Source organism: Phaseolus vulgaris, chromosome 7, assembly GCF_000499845.2.
Source record: "Phaseolus vulgaris cultivar G19833 chromosome 7, P. vulgaris v2.0, whole genome shotgun sequence".
Classification (NCBI taxonomy): domain Eukaryota; kingdom Viridiplantae; phylum Streptophyta; class Magnoliopsida; order Fabales; family Fabaceae; genus Phaseolus; species Phaseolus vulgaris.
Window position 1 is genome coordinate 1,279,898 of NC_023753.2, and position 11,146 is coordinate 1,291,043.

At 33.2% G+C, this 11,146-nt stretch overlaps 1 protein-coding gene across 2 annotated transcripts; it reads left to right on the forward strand.

Moving 5' to 3' along the window:
* The first annotated feature begins 1,400 nt into the window (after positions 1–1,400).
* LOC137827738 (uncharacterized) lies at positions 1,401–10,798 on the forward strand. Of its 2 annotated transcripts, none has more exons than XM_068634030.1 (14): positions 1,401–1,641; positions 1,751–2,408; positions 5,440–5,521; positions 5,611–5,667; positions 6,239–6,294; positions 7,316–7,550; positions 7,854–7,937; positions 8,169–8,243; positions 8,793–8,876; positions 9,637–9,701; positions 9,782–10,016; positions 10,098–10,186; positions 10,281–10,395; positions 10,483–10,798. In XM_068634030.1, the coding sequence occupies exons 2-14, from the start codon at positions 1,816–1,818 to the stop codon at positions 10,522–10,524; spliced, it is 1,812 nt and encodes a 603-aa protein (XP_068490131.1). In that variant the 5' UTR covers positions 1,401–1,641; positions 1,751–1,815; the 3' UTR covers positions 10,525–10,798. The 2 variants fall into 2 exon arrangements, with proteins under 2 accessions (XP_068490131.1, XP_068490130.1); XM_068634029.1 differs by having other exon boundaries at positions 1,759–2,408.
* The last annotated feature ends 348 nt before the right edge of the window (positions 10,799–11,146 follow it).

Genomic DNA, 11,146 nt, shown 5'->3' on the forward strand with positions numbered 1-11,146 from the left:
TGAGTCAGAATGTTCTGAAATAATTCTAAATGCATGAAATTAAATTCCTTACAAGATTTGCGTGATAGCTAAATAAATTTTAACCAATACTAAATAATGTATTAAAGAATTTATTATCTTGTGAAATCCCATAGAAAGTAAGGATTGAATGAGTAGTGGAAAGGGAGGACTCCTTCTTCCTGCACCTCCATATTCTTCGACCACCCCCATTTTGTAATATTTTAGATTAGGTAATCCAGAATTTTTTTTCATATTTATAATTAGCTTATAGATTATGTAATTCATAAATAGTTTTTTTCATATTTATAATTAGCTTATAGATTATTTAATCCATAAATCTTTTTTTAGAATGTAATTAATTTTAAAATTACATAATTCAGAAGTTTTTTTAATATGAGATTAGTTTTCGAAATACGAGATTAGTTTTCGAAATACGTAATTCAAAAGTATTTTTTTAGATACTTGATTGCTTTTTGAATTATAAAATCCGAAATATTATTTTAAAAAAAATATATTTTGAATTATATAATCCAGAAGCTATTTTCAGATTATGTAATTGGAATATTATTTTTTAAAAATATATTTCGGATTACATAATCCAAAAACTATTTCTGAATACGAGATTAACTTTCAGATTATGTAGTCTAGAATATATATAATTTTTTTAAATTGTTTCCGCATTTGATAGATCTATGGAGGTGACACAAGAAGGATAAAAAAGTATTTTCAGGTTTTGTATGGGATGACACAACACAAAAACATATGGAGGTGCAGGAAGAAGCAGTCCAGTGTGAAAAGTAATTCCCTTGTTGGGCTTCAGTCAGTGGGAGCTGAACTGGACTGGGCTTTCAAAAGCCCATTCTTCAAAGGCTCAAATTCCGTCCATGTTAAGGCTTCTCCTTCTACCATATCAATTTCAGCATGCACCCAATCAGTTCTAGAAAATGATAAAAATATCCTTTTTAAATGACGAAAATAACCTTACATAAAAATGGAAAAAATTATTTTTGAAACTTTTATCTGAAATATTTTGGATTTCAATTTTCGGAACATATTTTTGAATTCTGAAATTTTTTATTCAGAATGTATTTTTAGTTTTGTGTTCAAAATTTCTTTTCCAGAATATATTTTTTTATTTCTCAATTATAATTATTATTTTGAATTTTTTAATTTGAAATAAGTGTAATTTTGGAAATTTAAAAAATTGATATGATGGAGGTTAAAATTGATATGGTACAGGAGGGTAGTTTTGGAAATTTTAAAAAATTGATATGGTGGAGGTTAAAATTGATATGGTGCAGGAAGAATTTGCCCCATGTTAAACGTCAATGAGAATAATAATAATAATAATAATAATAATAATAATAATAAATAGTTAATTATTATTAGTAGAAAAGATTAGTACTAATTGATGTGTATTATGCAGCCTAAGTATAACTGTAACGCTGCACATTCCGCCTCACGTTTTGATTCTGATTTGAGGAGAGAATGAGGGAAGTTTTTGAATGCTAACGCGCAGCAACTACAGAGCTATTCAAGACTCTTTCTCTGCTTTCTCATCTCCACTGTTCCAAGCTCCGTTTTCAGATTTCCCCACGCAAACCCTAACGCTTCCAACTTCCAATTGCTTCGCTCAATAGGGTTAATTCTTATTATTACTATTGATTTTTTATCATTTGCTTTTCCAATTAGGTTCCAATTCGGTTGTTATGCATTCCCTCCAAAGATTTCATACCATTAATTTAATCAGTTTTGCAGATTTTGACCAAAACAAGCTGCATAATACAGTGCTGGAGTTTGATTAGTAGAGCTACGATGGATTTCGACGAGTATGAGTATTTAGAGAAAACAGTTGAAAATGCTGAAGTTAAGAAGGAGAAGCATAGGATTAATGGTAGTGACAGAAGTGTGAAGTCCGAAGAGAGAGGGCATGGTCGGAATTCTAAGCGCAAGAGTGATGAAAAAGATGATGACGACGTTGAATTCCATTCCAAGCATTCAAAGTCTGGAGATGATTCCCGCCATTATGAGAGGAAGAGAGAAAGAGGCTCCTCTCGTCATGGTTTGCCGTCCAGAGATGGAGAGAAGGAGAAAGATCAGCACAGAAGCTCTGGGGGCAGTAGGGATAGGAAGAGGGATAGGGAGAGAGACCATGAGAGCAATGATTTGAAGAGAGGTAGGGAGAGAGACAGAGATCGTGAGCGCGACCAAGAAAGGGATAGAAGGGACCGAGGAAGTGAGAGTGAACAGGAACACCGCAGTAAAAGTAGATCGGAAAAGCATCGGGGTGATCTGGATGACAGAGACAGAGAAACAGTTTTTGATAAAGACAGAGAAATAAGCCGGGATAAAGATTTCAGAGACAGAGAAAGGGTGAGGGAAACAAGGGAACGGGGTAGAGAAACCAGGTATTCTTTCACATTAAATTTTTATTCATTTTCGCTGCTGTGGTAGATTATCAATACCTTTGGCTGTGATAGTTATTTAGCTACCCTAGATTTTTGTTTCCTATTGACTTCCTACATCCATTGTAAACAGGGATTATGTCTATAATGATTTATTTTCTGCTTCATCTCATCTAGAGAATTAATCTCCTCTGTCTGGAGGTGCCTGCATTGTGATGTATACTTAAACAATATTGCCCATTTTCCCTTTAGCAGAGCATTGGATATGTAAGGATGCAGAAATGCTACTGACATGAATGCCACTTAATTAATGATGACTAAGAGTATGTTTGAACAAAGTTTTTCAACAGGACTCCTAGGAGGAAAAAAATGAAATTGAATTCTCCACAAGTTAAATTAGCTTATGTACAAGGTAAACAAAAATTGGAGAAGTTATATGAAAGAGTTTGTACATTGTTTATGCAAGAACAAATTTTAACTTGTGGAGAAGTCAATTTCATTTTTCTCTCCTACAAATCCTTATGGAGAAGCTCCTCTAAATAGATGCTAAGATTTCTTTGTCTATCTGTATAAAATCCTCTATTGTAGATAGCTATGCCCCATGAAACTCCTTCACCTTCGTCATATTCATTGCCAAGATATGATGCCTAAATTTCATGTCTATAAATGTGACATGAACAATTTGTAGGTAGGAACTATGTTTGATATCAATTTCTTTTAATCCATTAATTCCCTTATACTCTTTGAGATATTATATTACATGATCGGGTACAGCTATATAGGACACAGATACTCTTTTTTAATAGCTTAAGCTTTTAGGTAGATTGTTAATTCAATTTAGGATTGTAATTTACTTGACTAAATAATTTGGAATTTGATCCTCATGGTCATTGATGCATAGTTCTAGGACAGTTGCATTACGAGGTTTGTGGTCTTGAATTGAAATTTATCTATGCTTTTATTTTAAGTGATTTTAATGTCTGGGAACAGTATACAATATACAAGTTGTTTTTGGGCCCTAGATTAATCATAATAATCTTTCCAGGTCTACTTGCTTGTTAACAAATTCTGTCATTTAATCTTTCTTCTATTTTTGCTAAGTGTTAAATAAATCTAGTTTCTTTTATCATATTCACAATTTTGTTGTCAATGATATAGTTAAGTTACGTTTACAGTAATAACTTTGTTGAGTCATTGATAACATTTAGTACGGGAATTTAATAGGCTGTGAGGCAATTGTGCCAAGATCAAGACTTGGTATTCGGGTGACATCTTATGATATAATTTTGAATTTGTATAGAACCCATTTTATGCACTTTAAGTTATGCAAATTCAGATATATTCTCATATGTAGTTTAATTCTGTTAATCTTAGATGATCAGAAATGTGTTATCCTCTTAGCTATCAGGCTTAATCACGTAGTTGTTTTTATAAATGGAATTTACTCGTTGTCCTGCTTTACTTGACATCATCGTTATTTGCAATAATGCTCATGACTTTGTCTTTGTTTGTGAACAAGGTTACTCTCTTTTCTCTCATCTCTAGTTTGAGGGTTGTTGTAGGTTTTGTTTGCTGTTTGTATTGATTATAATTTATAATATCTAAACTGGATTTGAGAATAGTGGTTTTTGAGTTGCATATAGTTAGTTGTGCTGTTTAACAGCATTATAGCTTCTGAATATTGAATTTTAGATTTTAGGAACATGTGGATATGGTAGAAAGGTCATCAAATGATCTTTCTAGCCACTGGGCCTGGTACTGGAACCTTAGGTCATTGGTTTCAAAAGTTTCTCCCTCCTGAAATCTATTTGAAAGCATGCATTGCAACCATTCATTGTTTGAATGGTTGTTGTAGCAGCGGTGATGCCATGCTATTTGTAATCCTTCCCTCTTCAAATTAGTTGCTTAATTGCATTTATTCTGTTGCAGAAATGCTGGTGATGGAGTAATGGCCAATGCTTAAGACAAGCAATTCATCTTCTGATGCCTGTGGACAAAACCAATGTTCATTTGGCTATATGTTGATTACAGTTTCTGTCACTGCATGTAATAAATTGGTGTCACTGATTAATTGAGGAAATATTAGATTTTAGAAACTTCTCCAATTCATGGCTTTTCAATTTTGTTATATCAATTGGTTCATGGGGTTTTTAAGTGAATGAAGTCCACTAGAAAAAAGCTCTAGCCTTAAACAACAAATGAAGGTCCCAAAACTGGTTTAAAATCTACAGTCAGACAATTCTGTTGTTTATGTCCAGAACTGGGTGCTCCATTGCAACATTAAATTTTTTGTTCACATCACTGGCACCTTGCTGTGATCAATGTGATTAAAGGCCTTTACATTTTATACTATTGGATTCTATTGATTTACCAATTGCATGGATAGGGTGGTTTTTTTGTGTACTCTGCTGTCCTATTGCTGTTGATTCTTTCCTTCTGTTTTATCGCATCACTAGCGATGTCCTATATAAAACTATTTTTTGTGTATTATAAAGGTTGCATTCTCTTTATGCTTATGGTTCTCTTACTCAGTATATATAAGCTTTTAACAGGTTTCAACTTAATGCAATTAGGTCCCTCACTCTCTCGTTCTGCCATCAATCCAAGTTGGTGATGCTGTTTCAATATAAGATTTTGTTTTATTTATAGAAGGTACAAAATCTTGTGTTAATAGCAATTGGATGACATTCATTCCCCTTTAATTACCGTTTCCATCAATCCACGGGTTTGATTCTTTTTGAGTTCAAGTAGCAAAGTCATAAATTAAAACCTATGTTACCTGGGGATTTCATGTTAACTTACTTTAGTTCCGTGCAGGCCTTTGTTCACGTGGATTTGGGCTTTATACATGTAAAGACAATTTGCTGCCATGTTGCGAATTTAAGGAACATGAAAATTTTGTGTTGGCAAATATGGTTTATGCAATAGTTTGTTAAATAGATGTTATTGTTATTTTCAAATCTGAACTGCTATAAAGAGATTGCATGCATTCCAACAACTTGGGCTATAATTTTGTGCTTTTATTATGTTGTAGGCGACACAAAGAGAAAAAGGAAGAAGGAACAGAACCTGATGCTGATCCTGAAAGAGATCAAAGAACTGTGTTCGCCTATCAGGTAATCCAAATACATCTGGAATGCAATCACATGATCTATTTTTAATATTTCATTAACTGCTAGATCTAATCTTCAACACATTTTCTCAGATTTCTCTTAAAGCAGATGAAAGAGATGTATACGAGTTCTTCTCAAGGGCTGGCAAGGTCATACTATATTTCACTTTCTTTGCTAACAACAAAATTTCTTTTCTATGCTACGGTAGCTGGCTTTGATTTTGGAGTTTAATGCATGAAAGTGAACTCTGGAACAATTATTGGAAAACTGTTGTTTCCTTTTGACATTTTTATTATAATAGATCCTTGTCTCCCTTAAATAATGTCAGAAAATAAATAAGAGATTGCCAGGTGAAAATAAATCTAGAGGCATGTAATGCATTCTCTAACAGAGCATCAGAAGCAAATCTATTCTAGTTAATGACATTAATTTGTTTTAATTCCTTGATAGTGTAATGAATTTTACACATCAGTAAATCCTATAGCATCTCATGATTAGAAAATGTGAACTGCAATACGCATGTCATATTACATTCATATGATGTTGCACCTTACTGACTGATTGTGTATATAGTTTTTCATTGTTAACTGTACCAAATTTAAACTCGTACCTTTTGCTGTCTTTTTTGTTTTTCCTTTTTCCCCCTTTTTTGTTTTGCTTGTAAAAAGTAGATGTGCTTCAACATATGCTTTATTGACATATCTAGTTTACTATTTTTAGGTACGAGATGTTCGCTTGATTATGGACCGCAATTCAAGGCGTTCTAAGGGTGTTGGGTAAGCACAAGACAACTGTGATCTGAACTAAATTAACTTTGTACCTCTTAATTATGTATGAAAAAAACACCATCAAAAAGGCTGTTGGGAGCAGAGTTAGCTGTTATATAATTATATGATATTATATTTTGAAACTTGTACCTGATCTTGATTTGTACGTGTTTGTACAACCTAGAATTGCTCTAAATTAATTTTTATGAATTCTGTGAACAATAACTTAGGGTTCTTGAAGGGCTCTCTCATGGTTAAGTCTGCTTCTCACTTTCACTGTAGTTCAATAGAAGGAGTCTTTCGAGTCCACACCAGTGTCTTAATCCTTCATAAAGGTCCATAACACAGTGATGGTCTAAATTAACACTTTTAATGTTCTTACCTAGTGTTCTCCCACATATGTATGTATGCATGGATACATGTATGTATGAAAGTATATCTATGAATGATAGAACTTGTTTGAATCTAAAGAAAATAATGATTTTTATTGATGAACCATAAATCCGGAATGCCATGCCACTGTGGTTGCAGCCTCTGGCTAGGGTTACAAAAATGATTTCCCTAGATATTTGAGAGACCAGGACTCTCCTTCTAAGATAAGAGTCTAATCCTTTCCCAAATGATAAGATGAATTCTCTCTCAATCTCACCGCTTTATTTGCATGTAATATGCTTTGTTTCTTCTACTATCTCAGTCTAGCCACCTAACCTAACCTTATTAAACTCCCTCACTAATGGACACCTAACTAACTATCAACAGGTGTCTATCAATGTGATGCTCAAAAGTATAAATCTCTATAACGATGATGATCCTTGTTATTTTCCTTTTTACGATGCATATATAGAGACCAGGGTGTGTATTTACAAATTACATTATAATGTGACCAGGTCACTAGTTACAATCATTTTGTCAATAGCTGTAACTGAAAAAAATTAATAATTATAAATATATATATATATTTAAGGTAGATGGTGTAAACCTCATCTTTATTGGCTTTGTATATGACTATGTACTGCTTCCTTTTATGCAGGTATATTGAGTTTTATGATGTCATGTCTGTCCCCATGGCAATAGCACTTTCAGGCCAACCTCTCCTAGGTCAACCAGTGATGGTAAAGCCATCAGAAGCAGAAAAGAATTTGGTTCAGTCCACAACATCTGTTGCTAATGGATCCACTGGACTTATCGGTCCTTATTCTGGGGGAGCAAGAAGGCTCTATGTTGGAAATTTGCATATCAGTATGAGTGAAGCTGATATTCGTAAGGTGATCACTTGTTTCTTTTGTCCTTAGAAAATTTATTGGTGCATTTTGTGATTGAGTTTCTAAAACTAGTTGACTGAAAGGGGTCCTCATGCTATGATGCAATGCAAGAGTTGAATGAATTGGTCCCTGATCTGAGAAATTATCTGCTCCTTTTCTTTTTCCCGTGCCTCTTCTATTTCTTGTGTTACATTTCATTCTGATTATTTGAAAGTCAATATTTTGTTTTTTTTTTGTCTGTTTGATAATAGTATATATTCCAATTAATTGTATCATTCTTTTAAACTCCTTTGTTAAATTGTGTAGGTGTTTGAAGCATTTGGTCAGGTTGAGCTAGTCCAGCTGCCACTTGATGAAAGTGGGCACTGTAAAGGTTTTGGCTTTGTACAGGTGAAATTTGTGACTAGTAGCAATAATTGAGCAATTGCTCACTCTACATAGAAACTTTCAATGAATTTAAACCTTGGTAGAACTTCCCTATGGACTCAATGGTGTCATGATCTACTCATGAATGAAGTTGCTACTGGGTTCCGTTGCTATTATACTACTAACTTTATCATAATACTTTTCGCAAGCTGCAGTTTTTCCAGCTATGTAAGTTAACTAAACTGTTTACTGTAGTTTGCACGCCTCGATGATGCAAGAAATGCTCAGAGCTTGAATGGTCAATTAGAGATTGGTGGTAGAACAATCAAGGTACTGTTGAATTGTTTATAAATCTAAGTTGGTAGACCTTCTTTTTCTAAAATTAGGCTTTATAAGTTTGGGTCCTATTAAATTTTATAAAATTTGAATGGTTGGAATGTCATAATGAGCAGTCTATGGAGTACTTTTAATTTGTATCTTGATCTTGTGCTATATCTAACTGAATGCATAGAATGTGTAGCAATTTTGTCGAGTAGTCTTGCATTCTGATTCTTGCAGTTAGGTTGCTGAACTGATGGAGTCTTGATTGAATCCTTGTACCTTTTATATGCTAAGTTGCTAACACCATACCAGTTTCTTGGAAAGAATTTTTTGGGCCAGTTAGTGAATCTTGTAGATGATTTTATTTTACTTTGGGTCGGGGGAGTCTTGTAATTTATACTCATCTATGTTACCTCAGGCAAGGATAATTTATTATTGTACTAGAATATTGTTAAAAGTAAATCAGGAGCCAAAAGATCAAGTAATGTATATCTTTGGGGTTGTATCCTTTTCATTTGAACTTGACTTATTTTATCTGATCAATCTGAAATGAATTAGGTATCGGCTGTTACTGATCAATCTGGAATGCAAGAGATTGGAGGAAATACTGGTGATTTTGATGATGATGAAGGAGGTGGATTGGTAAGTAATCTATTTCTGAAGAAAACTGGTTATGAACTATTAAAATTTTACTAAATTACACATCTTCCTGATGTTTAGAAAGCCAACATGGAACTCCACTAATGCAGTATAAGTTGAAGCAATCATATTCCATTGGTGTGGTTATAATGTAATTGAATTTGGGTGCTCTATTATTTTGTGCTGGCGTAATCTACACTTTATTTCACATATATACAGAAAGATGAATGAGTATTCTGAGGATTATTACTCATTTATGTGGTCAACTAATATCTTGGGAAGTAGTGCTAGCTAAATACTTTACGTGTTTTAGACCTGAAAGATTGGCTGTTCATGTACTGAAATCTGAATATTAGAAGATTGGATTTTTTTTTTTGTAGTAGCGTTTATTAATCTTAGTAATTAGAAAATTAAATTATCAAAGGGTCTGCCGTTAGTCATTACTGGATTTGAATTTAGACCCTGCTTTCTTCAGCAGATTATATTAGTATAGTGCTTGAATTGAAGTATACCGAATTTTTGTTTGCGCCTGAAAAAAGTCTCCTCTCCCTATCTCTTTAGACAAATACAAAATTACAATGATATTGGTATTCAATAAACCACGATCAATGCGAATTATTAGCTTCACCAAAATATTCATTTCTGTTTGAAAATTTGTATTAACTGTTACTTTTTATTTTATTTGTTGATTATAATAGAACTTAACTCGCGCTAATTTTAATAGAAGCCACACCAATTTAGCTGACCTTTCTGAAATTTTCAGTCCTTGAATGCATGTTCTCGAGCAATACTCATGCAGAAGTTGGATCGTAGTGGCACTGCATCAAGGTTTGTCCCCTGCCATTTTGGGTTTTCACATGTCAAGATCAATATTAATAATCATTTCTCACTCGTGCATTTCTTGACAGCATGGTTGGTTCCCTGGGCAATTCTGTTGTCAGCAACACAGGTCTTAATCTACCAGCAACAGGAAACATACTCGCAGCTGTGCCCGAGGGTTCTCCCCATTCTTCTATTCCTGCAGTATCTGGATTGGCAGGTGGAGGTCTCCAAATTCCCACGGCCACAATTCCCTCTATTGATACAATCGGTGTTCCAAGTGAATGCTTAATGTTAAAGAACATGTTTGATCCCAAAGACGAGGTGGTTAAACAGCACCTATACTTCGTATTTTTGTTTCATCTTTTTTTTGTCTAATAATATTACCGGTATGATGTGCTGTAGACTGAACCAGATTTTGATTTGGATATTAAAGAAGATGTAGAAGCAGAATGCTCCAAGTTTGGGACGTTAAAACACATATATGTTGATAAGTGAGTAAACTAGTAATCATTATGCTCATCTCTGAGTTATTAGACTACAAGTTTTAAGGCGTTTTCATTTATTTAATTATTTTAATGACACCAGGAAGAGTGCTGGTTTTGTCTACTTACGTTTTGAAGAAACCCAATCTGCAATAAGTGCTCAGCGGTCCTTGCACGGAAGATGGTTTGCTGGGAAGATGATCACTGCGAGCTTCATGGTACATTTCATCGCCTTTATTTCTCTGTTGTTTTATTTTTTGAATATCCATAAACATAAATATTTTAAATCCTGTTTATGCTGGCAGGTGCCTCAGTCATACGAGGATAAATTCCTAGACAGCAGATAAACTGATGAATTGTTCAATTGTTGCATGATGAGGAATCTGGTGGCCGAAATAATGATCTTCAGAATTATATGTCGGCTTTTACTTGCCTTGGATTGGATAAAAGGTGCAGTTATAGTTGTATCATTTGTTGGGGGTGTTGGTTTGTGAGAAAAGAGTCTATTACAGTATTTTTGTTGTGGCTTAGCAGTGTTGTTGATTGGAACAATGGGTTTTGTGATGCTACAAACATTCATGTAATTCAACTTCGGCTGATGCCAATCACAGTTTTGATGTATCCGCACTCTCTCTTCAGTTGGTTAACGTTTTTTACTACGGAAATTACTTTTTTTCTTCCTCTACCTTAAAAAAAAACAATTTTAAAGATAAAACATAGTTAGTTACTATAGATATTATTTAGAAATTAAAAAATTATTTATAAATTTAATTTTTAATTAGTTTAGATTTTAAAGTTGATAACTAAAATTCTATATGCTAATTTAAAAATTAATTTAAATTTTTTATTTGTTATAGAAACTATTTTAAATGTTAGTAAAAAAAATTAGTTTTTAAGATAATATATATTTTAATTAATATAATAATTGATTTTTATTTAATAATATTTTTTAATGATTTTGTTTTTCTG

Coding starts and splice junctions, on each gene's coding strand:
- LOC137827738 (XM_068634030.1), top strand. CDS start 1,816: ATGGATTTCGACGAGTATGAGTATTTAGAGAAAACAGTTGAAAATGCT. Junction 2,409..5,439: donor GAACGGGGTAGAGAAACCAG/GTATTCTTTCAC, acceptor ATTATGTTGTAG/GCGACACAAAGAGAAAAAGG. Junction 6,295..7,315: donor AGGCGTTCTAAGGGTGTTGG/GTAAGCACAAGA, acceptor CCTTTTATGCAG/GTATATTGAGTTTTATGATG.